The sequence below is a fragment of the Chrysemys picta genome, chromosome 9 (assembly GCF_011386835.1).
Source record: "Chrysemys picta bellii isolate R12L10 chromosome 9, ASM1138683v2, whole genome shotgun sequence".
Taxonomy (NCBI): Eukaryota; Metazoa; Chordata; order Testudines; family Emydidae; genus Chrysemys; species Chrysemys picta.
In genome coordinates this window covers 6,779,473-6,794,480 of record NC_088799.1, presented here as the reverse complement: position 1 = coordinate 6,794,480, position 15,008 = coordinate 6,779,473, and the positions used below count along the sequence as shown (strand labels likewise).

The 15,008-nt window shown below is 54.8% G+C and overlaps 1 protein-coding gene across 12 annotated transcripts in view; it reads right to left on the bottom strand.

Moving 5' to 3' along the window:
- Positions 1 to 15,008, bottom strand: part of DIS3L2 (DIS3 like 3'-5' exoribonuclease 2) — a 270,679-nt gene that overhangs the window by 9,349 nt on the left and 246,322 nt on the right. For all 12 annotated transcript variants that reach the window (XM_008173711.4, XM_065557595.1, XM_024110278.3 and 9 more), the window contains 2 exons: positions 12,747 to 12,930; positions 10,189 to 10,275 (listed from right to left, as the gene is read on the bottom strand). In XM_008173711.4, coding sequence (XP_008171933.1) covers positions 10,189 to 10,275; positions 12,747 to 12,930 — 271 coding nt within the window. The remainder of the gene's footprint in view (positions 1 to 10,188; positions 10,276 to 12,746; positions 12,931 to 15,008) is intronic.

Here is a 15,008-nt window from a genome sequence, read left to right as displayed (position 1 = left end):
CTCCACACTGATTTATACCTGCCTCTGGAGATTTCCATTACTTGCATCTGAAGAAGTGAGGTTCTTACCCACGAAAGCTTATGCTCCCAGTACTTCTGTTAGTCTCAAAGGTGCCACAGGACCCTCTGTTGCTTTTTACAGAGTGCTGTGGCATCGCAGTCCCGTGCCTCCGCCCAGCCCTGTTTAATGCTCGCGGGTTAGCACAGGTGCTGCGATATAAGTACCGGTTTTTCTAGTGCACATGGCCCCCAAGACGCTGTGCAGGTGGTTTGCTCAGGCCGGCAGTACGTGTGAACAGCAGGGCCGCACTCCCTACTCTGCCCAGCATAAGTGTGTGACTGGTGGATCACAGACACCAGGAACACAGAGAAAGCACAGAGAAAGCACAGGGCACTTGGCACGGCAAAATGGGCACAGGGAATGGCAGACTGGAGGGAGTCCCCTGTCCCAGGGGCAGCCAGCTCCACCCCATTCCTTCTACCCCACAGGAAAGGGGAGCTCCCACTGCAGCAGGTCTCCTGGGAGGAGTTTGCTTCAAATGGCCTCAACGAACACTGGCTTGACCTCTGCATCATACCGAGTGTTAGCAGGGTTGCAACTGACTCCCACCAGCCAGAAGGCTGCGTGTGGCTCTCTCCCCACCCCCCGAATTCCCAGCCAGGCAGGAGTGCTCCCTTAAGGACGGCCCTCGGGAGAGTGGGAACAGACTGTCCGACAAGGAGCGCACTGGCGGCAGGGTGAAGCAGCTGGGGATGTGTGGGAAGTGGGGCCGACGTGATGGATTTAACAGACGAGCCGGCGCATTCCAGGCCCATGAAGGAGGCTCTCCCGACAGAGGATTTCCGCTATGGCCATAGTTCCAGAGGCTCCAGCGAGATCCGGTGGGGGTCCTGCCCGAGACTTGGCCCCGGGGGTGAAATCCATCCCCGGGCAGCATGCGGGGCTCCCCATCGACTCGCACGGCTGCCTGTTCACCGCTCGGGCAGCATAAGCCAAACTTCCCCCCTTCCTCTGGGAAATGGGAAACAGACCGTTCCCCTCCCCAGCCCCATCCATCATGGGGATTAATGGAGCTCCTTGATACTGCTCGCTGGGAACAGCCGCCGCTTGGCTCGTGCGTTATTATATCTGCACAGTCTAAACAACAGATCGGGAATAAATCAAAGGGAGCTCGAAGAGCCCTTTTCCTGGAAGAAGCCACGCAGCCAGACTGACAGCCCAGGGACTGCTTCACTCAGGATCTCGCTGTTTGCCGTCCCGCCTCAGCCTGCTCTCTGGCAGGTTCGGATACAGGCCTTCAGCGCTGCTCCTCTGCGGGTGCTTTTAAAGAGACAGGGCTGAGGGTTTAAGCATCCGCGAGGCTGCTCCAGTGTCCCATTCGGCACTAAACTGAAGCCGGAACGTCACCCTGCACTGCACTTCCCAGCCCGGCTCCCTTTACGAGCCACCGAAAGCGTATGAAAGTCCTTCCCAAGTAACCTGCCGACGGGGCAGCCCAGAGACACAGGCACGCGCCTGGCTGCGGGGCCGGATGTCGGGAGACAGGTGCCGGTGGAGGAGAGCAGACAGGCGCACAGCCCCGCCGCAGGGCGTGGCTCTGAACGTAGCATTGCTCAGAGGCACTGGACCAGCCGGGCCAGGCCCTGCGGAGCTGGGCCAGCACAGGGCAGGGCAGGTCGAGCTCCCCGCCACTGCTCTTCAATGGGGATTCGGAGGGTGAGAGGGGAGGTCAGCCGCCGTGACACATTGCCATTGGCCTCTGCTCGTGCCATTTAGGGGGCTTGTGTGGGCACGCTGCCATCACGCAGGCCCCCAGGCAGCCATCAGACGGGAACAGCTCTCAGCCTCCATCTGTGGTGAAAGGCTCCGAGCCTGCAGAACGACAAGACGCCCACCAGCGCCAGGTGCAATCCTCTTAGACCCCCTGGTTCACAGACGGCTCAGTAGCAACGCATGACTTGCCACTGCCTTTTACCCCTCCCTCTGCATGACTTGGGCACAAGGCCAGAGAGAATCCTATGCCCTGGACACTCTGTGCTCACAAGGCTTCTCCGACAGCGTGTCTCTGTCCGCAGCTAACCTCCAGCACTCGGTAGATAAATACACAGTCAAACCTGCACCCGAGACAGCAATAGGGCACTAGTGTTCATGCAGAATACACATGCACACCCTGGGTTTTGATGGGGCCTGTTCCACTCTTGCCAAGGAAAAGGAACCCGGAACCCAGGTGTTGGCAGGGAAATGCAGAGAAGCTGGATTTCGTGAACCAACTTGGGCTGGAGGAGCCAGGTTTTGGTTCTGCAAAATCAAAGCAGGACCGGTTCTGATCCAGGGTCCATTCACTCAAATCACCCCTGTTCAGGCAACTTGGCCAAGAGGCTCGGGGCCACCCCAAGGTCTGCAAGGTGCTGTACAAAGAAGTAAGATGTCCGGCTCCTGCCTTGGAGAGCTTACAATCGAATCAGCTAAAACACAGCTGACGGGAGGGAACAGGTGCAACGCCCAAGCCAAGTGACCGAGGTGGGGCTTGGAAGGTGGCTTGTGGGCACGACGGTTAATGCAGGGCTCTCCCCCCTTCAGCTGCCAGCCCCACCAAGCCTGATTCCTGACCTTTCTGGGGGCCAATGTATTTGTACGTGGGATGTCGACGCAGGCGGCGTTACTGCTCCGAGAGCTTACACAGTTTAAAACAACAGCTTTCCTGTTCACCTCTGAGACGGGGACAAACTTGCTGCGATACCTGCTGCTTCGTTTCATGAGAAGCGGCTACGACGTGAACTGCCGGGATACGCGGCTAAATCAACACACGGCCAGCGCTGGCCCCGCTTTTCCCAGCAGCCTCTTCACCGGCAACGTCGCTCGGTCGCGCAGCTGCTGTTATTACATGTTCCAGCTTTTATTTTTACATCTGCAAAACAGCCCGAAGGGCTGGAAAAACCACCCAGAGACCGAGCCGCGCAGAGAAGCCCCTTAGATCAGGGGGTTGTGGCAGGGTTACGGCGGAATGGCGATTGAATGAACCCATTTAAAAATAAGAGCGAGAGATTTAAAAACAACGGGAGTCGCCTGCTCCGATTACAAAGCTGAAATCCTGCCCTGGGATTCATGGTTCAGGCAGCTGCCTCCTCCGGCTCCCCAGGCCATCAGCTCCGCCAGCTCTTGCTGCGTTGCAATGCACTGATCCGGGCAAGTAAACAGAGTAGGTTAAAAAAAGCAGCATGCTCCTCGCCTTATTATGAGACCCAATGGCTGGGATAGGAGCTCCCACCGCTGCCAATTTCCACAACCCAGGACTACGTTATTCCTGATGTACTCCACGAAACACAGTCGCCTTGACTCAATTAGCCCAGATCCCCAGTGGTTCAGGCGCTGCAGGCCACGCGGGAGAGGCCTTCCAGTCCCAGTGCTCGGCCCCCGGGGAAGAAAAGTGCCCCGGCAGCGATTCCGGACGGGATTTTAGGGAGCCCTCTGCATGGAGCTGAGCTACTGGGACGTGGGGAGAAAGATCCCTACAGCTCCACGTGGAGCATGGGCAAAGCACGTCCAGGCGCTCCTGTAATTCTGAAACACGACGGGTGTGTCACAGGCCTGAGGCCGGATCACCGGGCGTCCATCCGCTCTCACGAGCCGGGCTGCCGGCTCGGTTATGGTCTTCGAGGAGAAAAGCCCCACTTCAAGGATGCCCCAGGGAGCCGGAAGAAGTGGTTCAGCGGGGGCGTTCTTTCCCCTCGCCCCAGTATCTTTCAGATCAGAGGCCTAACATTGCTCCCCAGAGCATTGGTCACAGGAGGGATGTGTTAGCCCCACTGCCATGGCCAATTCCAGTTTGGGGATTTACCATTCTGCCTCCTGAATGCGGTTGGCTTTGGGACCCTGCTCGACCTCCTGCCCTAGACGGTTGCACAGAGTTGACGTTTTAAAGAGCTGCTGCATCCCTGAGGTAGCTGCATTTCCTTGGGGGCTGAAGTGACCCTAGTATCCTTTGTAGACGAGTGGGCAAAACGGTTAGATGATTATTCTGAGGCCACTTCTCCGAGGACAAGTGAATGAACGCAGGCAGTGCCGAACGCCTGGCGTCACCTGCACGCCGGGTGTTACCGGCATGACACACAGCGGATGTTTTCTCATTAACAGATTCAAATGACAAGCGCTCTCAACTCTCCGCTGTGCTCGGTTCCCGAGAAGAACTGCAAGGAGCATGCGAATAAATGAGCCATCGCCGACCAAGGGCTCTCTGTTCTTATGGACAGATTGAATCCCCGAGTGACTGAGCCCCTGAAAAATGAGGTGTCACTGCTCCGTCATCTGTTACAAGCTGCCTGGCACACCAGCCCCCAGGAGCTCCCACTGACATACATTATGAGCTTCTTCCCACCTCCCTCCCCTTCAATTTGAAAGGCATTCGTCCTGACCCAGGGGTACAGAGCGTGCCTCAAAGACACGAGCCTGGCAGGATCGTGGATTAATTAGCTGCCGGCGGTTTTGGCCGACTCACCTGCCGCCTGATCCCGGACACACAAGCCTCAGCGCTGAGAACGGATCTGTACACAGCGAAGCCGGCCGTTCAGTATCGCCCAGCACCAATGTGGTCACGTAGAGGAGTCCTGGCACTGCCACTAATCACAGCGGCGGCCCCCGTGTCCCAGTGCTGAAGCAGGGGCCGATCCAGAGCCTTGCCCCATGCGTGGTTTCAGGCAGTGGCTGGGGGCACAGACTTCCTGTCCACTGCCCCATGTTTCCCTACTCATGGTGCACACAGCGCCGCATGGAGAGACTGCAGGAGTTTGAGAGATGGGAACGGTGGATGGGCTAGGAGACCTGCATGCCTTTTCGGGGCCATATTCTCCACTCTGCTCTGGCTGTATTCTGGCTGGAGGTGCCGACAGAGGAGAATATGTCCACCAACCAGCTTTCTGCACCCTCCTCTGGTGCAGGGGATGTGCCGGAGAGGAGCTCTGCGCCGCTTATTCTCCACTCGTGAAAAACCACTTAGGGACCAGTGGGGTAAGTTACAGCAACACCTCAGCTGCTTTAACTTGCACCTAGGCCAGGAGTGGGGAGGTGTGTGATGAGCAACTGGAGGTCCCTGCCTTGCAATGGGCAGAGCGTGGCTGCAGAGGGGACCCCTTCCCTCCATCTCTGACTACTTCTGGGATAATCACAGAGCTTCTTGCTGGTGGGAAAAGGGCCTTTTGGGGCTCACACGTCAGGTTGTGATTGGAAAGACAATAAATGTCACAGGCTGCAAGCACAGCGGGCGTGCCCCTAAAATTCACCCCCATCCCCGGGCCCCATGCGCCCACATGAACCCATCTCTGTGCTTGCAAACAGGCAGCCTGGGAAGTGTTTGTGTCAATCCCAGATGGCACTCGCCTGGCACCCCTTGGAAAGCAGGGTCTGTGGTGTTTGCACTGGGATGCCCTGAATCTCAGGCAGCCCCAGCCACTTGGAGGCAGAAACTGGAAGTGTCCCTTTCCCAAGGAGAATCGAGGTACAGATATGCTCCCCTGAACACAGACATGGCTTGTCCAGATGTCTGACAGCCCAGACAACAGCTCTGTCTCCAAGGAAAGCAGAGACTTATTCATGGCCTGTGACCCTTACAAAGCTAGTTTCTCTATTCATTTGTCATGTTCCTCACCTTCCACATTCTCTGAGATTATGGCATTTCATACAAAGTCAAACAGCGCGTATGGAATGCCTCTAACTTCTCCAACTCTGCCTGTAAGCGGTCCGGGTTTCTGACCTGTAGAGCAATACAGGTGGTACACAGGCCCGATAGATCCTGGACTTAGTCTCGGTATAGAGAAGTTTTTGCATCCATAGCAAGACTTGGACTTCATGCAGGAGACAGCGAGACCTAGTGGTCGAAGGACAGCCCGTTTGCTGCAACCATTTGGACTTGGCTTGCAGTTTAGGGAGTTGAACTCATCCGTGCTCGACCCCACCTGCACCGGGGGGGCTCTGGTGGCCCCGCTCCAAATTCTAGACCTTGGTCTTCTGCTATGAGATGCTCAACCCCATGGTGCGGGCTGTGTCTTGGGAAGCTTGATGGGCAGGGCTGGAACTCTTTTGCTTCTCCACAAGGCAGACGCTGTCGGCACAGTCTTGGTCAGTGAACGCTTCTTGACCAACCCTGATTCCAACGTGTGGAGCAGCAAGTCTAAGATCCGGCTGGTAGCTTGGCAGCATAGTGCCAGGGTGAGAATGCATCCCCTGCTGCACACCTGAGGTTGTGCAGAAACGCGGCAAAAGCCGTGAACCAATGCGCACGCTCACACCGGTATAAAGATCGGGCACCAGATTTGGTAGAACATCCGGGGCGCCAACTCCTTTCAGTGCGAGCCAAAGGGCTGATCTGTCAGCAGAACCAAAAGCCACTTCGATGTCGATATACGCCACGTGAAGCAAGCAATTAAATTCTCAGTGCCGCTCAGCTGGAAGCTGTAGCGTAAGGGAAGCATTCATTATCAACCACCCAGCAGTGAAACCTGATTGCCGTGGACACCAAGTCTGTTCAGGAGCATTCGCTGCATCCTAGCAAAGAGCCGAGAGCGAAGACCTCTCTAGGGACTGATAGCAATGAGATCGACCTGTAGTTGCTGCACTCGGTGCGAGATCCTTTGCCCTGTACAAAGACACTACGAAGCCGTCTTCCCGTTCTGCTGACACTCTGATGCCCACACTTTTAAAGAGCAGTTGATGGAGGCCAAAGGCCTTTGAGCAGCTCAGGTGGAATACCATCGGCACGGCCATTCCGTAACCTTTGGATGGCCTTTCGTACTTCCTCGAGTGACAGAGGATCAGACACTCTTAGTTGAGAGCTCAGTAACCTGGGAGGACCTTCTTAAGTCAAGTCATGGAGCAACCAATCTGGAAAACTCCAGCGTGCTCCTGGCCAACGTTGCTAATTGCAGATCAATCTGCTGAGACAGAAACAAATGGAAATGGTTTACCTCTACCAGTCTTGCCTGTGTGTGACGCAGTGCTCCTTCCATTCGTTTGCTAAAAGGCAGGTGCACATGAATACACACACCCACATGCAGGATCTACTTGCAAAGTGACTCTAAAAATGGCATTGTAGGTTTCCGTGCCTGGGGGCGGAGGGGGGTGTTGGTGATTCCGTAGCAATTCTCTGTTTACAAGTTAAAAGATGGTTTTGCGAAGAGCCAGCCCTGTAAAGTCACCTTGGGAGCCAAAGTCTAGCTGGACTCCATCCTCCATTAGCAGGAATGAAGGGTCTACCCCCAGAACATAAGGTACTAGTTCTGTTGGCGATACACTAGCCAGAATCAAATCCAGCTCACTTCCCCAGAGCGGGGTTGGCTCTGTAGGGCTAACGGGAGTTCAACTGTAAGCTTATTTTTGCCAGTGGAGGCAGCAAGATGCAACACAGAATATACCCAGGGAGCAGGCTTATTGAGCAAGACGGGCAATTCCATATAGACGTTTTTCTGACTATAGCCATACTTCTGAAGAGAGTTATGGTCTATTGTTTTTGATGCAGGTCTAGCTTCCTTCTGACATCACATACAGTTAGAGTTCTCCTTCCAAAACGCCTTTCCTTTCATAAGCTCGCCTTGATCCATTAACATCTATAAGTTGGAAAGGTCTCTCCTTCCTGGCCAATCCTTCCAAACAGACTTCATTACAATGCTCTCCTTAGCAGTTATGTAAGAAGCAGGGCAGAGGGGCCCTCTGATCAGAAATCTGGAGTCTTGGAAATTTCCTCAGAACAGAGAGGGCCCTCTCATAATGAGGGATTGTAGGACAGATGTGGGCATTTTACGGGCAACCATAGTCCCAGACCCTTGCCCCATTTCAGCACACTACCCTCGCAATATCCCTTGCAGATATCCTATCTCCTAGAACTGGAAGGGACCTTGAAAGGTCATCGAGTCCAGCCCCCTGCCTTCACTAGCAGGATACTTGGAGGCATTCAAAAAAGACACCAGCTGCTTCACAGAGGACAGACTGAAGAGTCTAAAACTGACACTTAACTGTGTCGCAGCCTTGGAAAAAAAAACTGCCGCTTGGCTAGGAGCAAACCTCCTCATGTCCTGCTTTGCTCAAGCTCGGAATCTATTTAACTACGGCTGTGCTCACCCCTCCTCTGCGACGGCCAGGCTGGCCCTCGCTGGCAGCACCAGGAGCAAAGGAAACGTGGCACGTTTTCATTTTGGGACCATGGCGAAAGGAAGCTGAAGAGTAAACGAGTCTTCCAAATCACCAGCTCTGTTAGGAAATGGTTTGAATGAGACACTACCCAGCCACCCCTCCACCAGAACCTAGCTCCCAAAGGCCTTCCTCCGTGGTTTTGAGTCATACGGAACTCCTCATCGAGGAAGGACAGGCTCTGTATCACGGTCAACGATGGGCAGATGCTGCAAATCCGGCTGCTGCCAAGGCATGTGCTTGTGTGGCAGGTGAGTTTGCCGAACGTGCCGAGGTACCTGGTGGTGGAGAGCAGGAGGGGCTCCAAGTTTACTCCCCTCCTCCACGCTCTGGCAGGCCTTCCATATGGCTTAAAGAAAAATTAGCCCTTGAACAAGAACATACAGTTCAGAAAGTTCTCACTGCCCCATCCTGGGCCATGCCTGCCCACGTGACCAGTCTCCTTTCGCCCGGCTGTTCAAAGCACCAGACAGTCTGGTATCTGGGGAGAAGACTCGGGGCCTTGACACAACACTATCCAGCAGCAAGCTGGAGGGGTAACCCATGTAACAGACGCTACCAATAGGATTCAACTTTGACAGTACGTCCCATTGAAGGGGAAAGGAAGCCATCCATGCCTCCGGTGTTGGAGACACGTGAAAGCCAGACAAAGGGGCGTTATCTAGAGAAACATGCTGGAAAAACACACCCAGCTAAAGAGGGGAGAACTGCACAGCAGCAAACTGTACTAATGAGTCCAACGTGCGTGTGGGGGATAATTACCACACGGTTTGTGCTAATTGCCATCAGAGCCTCCCCAGCTACATTTGCAAACAAGCATTAAGCCGCTAAGGTACAACAGGACTTCAGGCAACTGCTAATGAGTAAATGGAGCAAATTAACTAATTAGAAGAGTGACAGTCAAATGAGTAATGTCAGGAAGATGATGTATTCCCGCGGTGATAAACACTCAGTGGCAGAGAGGCCGTTTTGAGGAACGTGTCACCTTCTCCCTGCTGGTGGGCTGCGCTCTCAGAACCAGCCACCCTTCGCGCTGCGGCCGAGTTAACAAGGCAGAGATGTGACAAAACTTATACTGTGTTTTCTTTTAGTTAATTCTGTGCTGATGAAACGCACCGGATTAGCTGTTCACGGGGCATCACAACAGAGCCAGCAGACCCGTAGCACGACAAGCTCCCCTCCTGCCAGTTCTGCCACCTACCCCAAAGAGACCATCTCTAGAGATGGATGGGTCTCCGTGGCCCACTCACACCCGGGCCTCTCTGCTTACAAGGGCAGGGCAATGCTGGGTTTTGATGGGGATGCCTGTTTACTCTGAACTGAGACGAATTCATTGAAGTTGGACCAAACAGCTGTTATAGGGTCTGACCTGGGCTGGGCTTTCAACCAGTGACCCCAGTTCCCTGGCCCCTCAGCAGTCCAGGCACCTGAACTGTTCTTTAGGAAGGAAATTGCTACTGATGTCACGAGAGGAGGTTTTAGCAGGGCGACTAGGCCTGACCCAATCCCCTGGGGTCAATGGGGATCTGGACCCTGCCATCCTTGCCCTTGCCGAGCAGTCACTTAAACCCTTTATGGCCTCCTGTGTGAAATACCCAGAACTGTGCCTGTGGGGGCGGCAGCCGTTGTAAGAGCCTCCTGGATGTGCCTTTTGAGGGAGAGTCCAAGGAGCAACGCCCACTGAACCCATCAATCTCAGCGGGTCAGCACGCATTGACCAGTGAACCCAGCCCATAAGTAACCGGGCAGGCCTCTCTTACTGGACACATGGGGTATAAATCTGGGTCATGCAATGCTTTGGGGCTTCCGGGAGTTACCAGTGACTGCGCTTCGCTTCTTCATCTCCCTTCCCCCCCACGTAAAAGTTTAAACGATCAGTGCAGGGGGGGGATTTCGGGAGAGGGGAAGGCGCACTGATCTGGGCAGTAAACGCAAAGCAGGTGGCGACAAGCCTGAAAACGTTCTGGTGCTGGTCGCACAGGGATAAGCACATTGTGACCTGGCGTCTCTTACCTGCATTGGCCTGGAGAACATGTTGGTCAGCACTTCTTTCCTGGCCTCTGCATAGCTGTCTGCACCAAACGTTTCATTCAGACTTTTCTGGAAGGAGAGAAGGGGGGAAAGACAACCAGATGAAAGGCTCGGGGAGAGAACAAACATGTCCTGCTCTTTGCTGCTGTCTTACTGCTCCGGGGATTTCAGAAAGTGCAGACACTTTACAACCAAAGTCCTCTCTTCCCCGTTTACACCCATCACTTAGAGATGGGAAACGGAAATGTTTTCCTCACTAAGTATGTGTCCTCCCTATGCACAGCCTGGCTGGCTACAGCAGGGCCTTTCATGGTCCCGGCAGCTGGGCTGGTCCCAGCTGGGTGCTCACAGCCTAGTTGGCTACGACAGGGCTGCCTGCAATCATTAGGTTGTGGACACCATTTCTGTATATTGCCGTCATTTATGATACTGCTCAGCATCTGCCCATGTGGGGCAGAGAAGCCAAGGGACTATCTCCGAACATTCAGAAAGATGGACTTTTAACCTCTCCCTCTCAACCCGCAGGTCAAACCCCAGGGCCTTGTGACCACTTCCCTCCCACGCAGCCAAGCTCAACACACCGTGTAGAGGTCTGAGGGATGCATCAGTCTGAAGCCATTGCACTAGGCTAGTAACAAGCAGCACGGCCTCCTCCTCATTGGAAAGGCCCTACACGCTCAAAGCTCGGAGGAAAAGCATCCCCCTGTCTTCAGAGTCCCCGACAAGGAGCACCGTGCAAGTCCCAGAGGGGCCATGGGCCGCCCCTAACAGAACAGCACGAGGGAGGCTGATGATGGGCTGTATTAACAGGATCACCAGCCGTCTAGGGGCAATGAAAAAGAAAATACCGGAGCCCACGCTTCACTTTCGAGCTGAGGTGACGCTTCATGGCTTGGGCTGCGGAGGGCGTTAATCTGCAGAGCCGTCTTATGCCCTTCCTTGCATATACAGCGCACGAGATTTCCCGGCATGGGGCTCCAGTCCCACCCCTGAAACCATCATCTTTCTATGCAGAAATTGCTTTCCTGCAACCACTGGCTGGTGAGAGCAGAGCTAACCAGCGACAGAAACGGCAGGCTGCCTGAACACACAAAACACGCTATAGCCTCGTCGGCAACCTGTCTGCTTCTGCCCCAGCCTTTCCTTCCCCTCCCCAGGGAGCGTGCTGGTTTACTTCCCCCTAAGGGTGTCATGCCTGCAAACGGGGGCTTTGGTCCAGATGGAATCATTACCCATCCGTCAGGGCACGACTGGACATGCAGCAGCATATTCTGGCGCTCTGAGGCTACCCTCTGTCATAGGCACTCATAGCTAAGGCTATGTTTTAGTCCGGGTATTTTTAGTAAAAGTCATGGACAGGTCATGGGCAGTAAACAAAAATTCACGGCCTGTGACCTGTCCATGACTTTTACTATATACCCCTGACTAAAACCAGGAGGGGGTGGGGGGGGCAGCTTGGGAGGGCAGCCCCGGGGGGCGCTGCGGGTGCTCGTGCGGGGTGTCACGGCCCAGGAGGGCGCCGCGGGTGCTCATGGGGGGGTGGCGTGTCCTGGGGGGGTGTGGCGTGAGTGCTGGGGGGGGGGAGGGTAGGGTTGATGGCCCAGGAGGCCACCACGGGTGCTCGGGTGAGTCGCGGCCCGGGGGCGTCGCGGGTGCTGGGGGGGGTGGCGGCCCAAGGGGGCTGCTGCGGGTGCTCTGGGAGGACGTGGGTGCTCTGTGGGGAGTCATGGCCCGGGGAGGGGAAGTCACAGCCTGGGGAGGGGGAGGGTTGTGGCCGAGGGGGGAAGGGGGCTGGGGCAGGCTCCCTACCCAGCTCCTGGGAAGCGGGGACCCCAGCTCCTAGCTCCATGTGCTGCCTCCGCTCCACCCCACGCCCCGGTTCTGCAGTTCCCAGTGGCCAGGGACCGCGGCTAATGGGTGCTGTGGGGGTGGGTGCCTGCGGGCAGAGGGAGGGGAGCTGCTGTCGTCCTTCCAGAGAGCCTCCCCACCAGGAAAGCACCCTAACCCCCAGCCCTGAGCCCCCCTCACACCCAAACTCCTGCTATTGGGGGTGGGGGAGAGAGGCGAGACTGTCCCAGCAGCGGCCGGTGGCTTCATTTTTATGCCCTGTGAAGAACATCACGTTTCTCTGCACGAGGTGTTTGTTGGGAGCCCCGGTTTGAGACAGGAGGGTATTACCAGACTTTTCTGAGAGGCTGGCTCTAGTGGAGCACAGAGACCTGCCCCCCGAATCCTGCCACCTGGCTGAAGACAGGGCAGGAGGGTTTCTGATGGAGGACTCATGTGGCAATGCATACCCTGTTCTTTATGCCCAGTGTGTGCTCCTCATCTCCAAACTCCCCTGGACTCCCCCTTGGCCAGCTCTGCAGTGTCAGCTGCAGCCCTGTGCAGAAGACAGGGCAGTTCACCCAGGGAATGGAGAGCAGGTAACCACAGGCCATTACACAAATGCTGTCGGAGAAAGTATCAGTAACCCTAGGAGAGCTTCACCATCTAGACATTCGCCCTTGGCGCAAATCCCCGGTGTGGTCTCCACTCACGTGCAGGGCCCCTGCGCTGCTGAAATCTATCTCCAGTCCCATCTGGTCGCAGAACTCCATGAGGTCGTTCAGCATCTTGGTCTGGGGTGGGGGGTGACGGCGCAGCAAGGCCTGTTGGGGGAAGGAGCGGTAGATCTGATGGGCGACGGCCATGTTCGCCAGCAGCATAAATTCTTCCACCAGCCTGCAGCAAGAAGAGGCATCATGAGGGTTAAAGCAGGAAGCCCCTGGGGACATGAAGTGCCAACCTTAATCAACACACACCCCAGGTTGTACTCAATGCTGGGAGCTAGTGCAGCGTGAACACATAGGAGAGCGGTTATTAGTAGTGGCTTAAGAGGAAGATTAGACCTGAGATACCAGCAAACCCCCCCAAATCCTCCCTCTCCAGCTGAGGTTCTTGTGGGCCATCCCAGTGGTGCAGACAAGCAGAAGCCAGCAATAAATGGACAGCTCAAATTACAATAAAATAATCCCGCTACAGGTCATTGTATCTCCTGAAACACTTGACAAGAAAAGCAAATGTGGTGTGAGTGATAGCACGGAAGACAAACACAGATAGCTGTCGTCCTGAGCCAGAGGAAACACGGTGCCCCCCCCCATACTTCAGTCTCCCACCCTGAGAACGACATGTGTGGTCAGCACAGCTACAAGAGTTTCAGGCGAATTTCCACACTACGAATCTGCCTTAGTGTTCGCTGAGTGCACAGCTGGAAACGCAGACAGATGGCCGGGAAAGCCAAGCAGCTTTTCTAAGTGCAGGGCTGAATGAACAACAAAGACAGCACCGGGGTTAGCCGTGGCTTCTCCCCCGTTAGCTCTGCTCTATGGGGGACGCTCCTGGAGATCAACCCAAGCCAGCCTGAACGCTCCTCTTACTCCCACTGAAAACACAGTCACTGGAGGAAAACCTCACGAGCCGCACACCGGACAAAGCGAAAACCATAGCACGAACGATGCTCCTAACGGGGTCACGGGCTACGCTCTTCTTGCTGCAGGACTGTGTCACAGGAGAGGTGTTTAACAGGCTTGGACAAACAGAGAAATGTGTTTAATTGGGCCTTCCACCATTTGCTCCACGTATTGGGTGGATTTCTCAAGTTGTGCTAACTGCCAAAAATGACAATGGGAACTGTAAAAGCAACATCACCCTCTCGGCACAACATATGCATATTGCCACTAATTATGCTGGCATCAGAGCGCAGCTCCTGCATGCCAAGTGGCCACGGCACAGCAATTTGGAGAAGTCCCTTGCGGTGGAGCCCAAGTGCCTTTGTGGCAGATTTGCAGGACGAGGCACAGTACTTTGTTGTGCTCTGTGACTTAGAAACCAACAATGGAGACCACTGGGGAGTTTTACTGTGTGTGCTACTGAGGTTAATGAGCAACATGTGCATCACACTACACGGTATTCCTGGGCTATACTACAATAATAGTGCATGCCCAGACTTATTGTGTGGTCAACCGATTGCACTTGTGCAGGACCCAATAGAAAAAGGAAATAATTCAAGACAAACCCAGAGGAGGAATAAGCAAATTACAGCTGTAATCAGCATAGGGATGTAAATAGCGGTTAAAAAAGTTAACCAGTTCAACAATAAAAAATCGTTAAACCGGTTAACCGAGGTCGCTCCGGCTGGCCTGGCACGGCAGGGGCTGGGGTTCCTCTGGTGGGCTGGTGCAAGGTGGCAGGGTCTGGGGTCCCACCGGGGCTGAGGTTCTGCTGGCCTGGCCGGGACTGAGGTCCCTCCAGCTGGCTGACCTGGCGTGGCTGCCCGGGTTAACAGTTAAGGTCCAGTTAACAGCAAGTCCAATGCTAACTGGTTAACCGGTTAACCTTTGACATCCCCACATCAGCAGTGAAAATGCTCATCTGTAATGGATCAGAACTTCTACCAGGAGCAGCGCTGTGGACTCTCCTTACGGACCGTGGAGCTAATAGGCCAACCTCCTGATTTCTGTGCACACAGACAGCTTAAGGGACGCTATTCCCAAAGGGCTGACAGCTTCCCTACCAGACAGGTTAGAAAAGGACACTGGGGTAAACTGCGGAAAGGGACTGGGAGAGGGTCACCAATAAATCACTAGCACTGTAAAGAACAAACGCTAATGTTGGGCCAACTACCATTTTATTTTAGTTTCTAAAATTTACACGCAAGCCCTGACAGGAGTGACAAGTGCTGCAGGTAACGCGGTGGCCATCACAGAATGGAAGCTGGGTTCATTTAATACATATCCATGACAATACATTTCAGAGAGGAA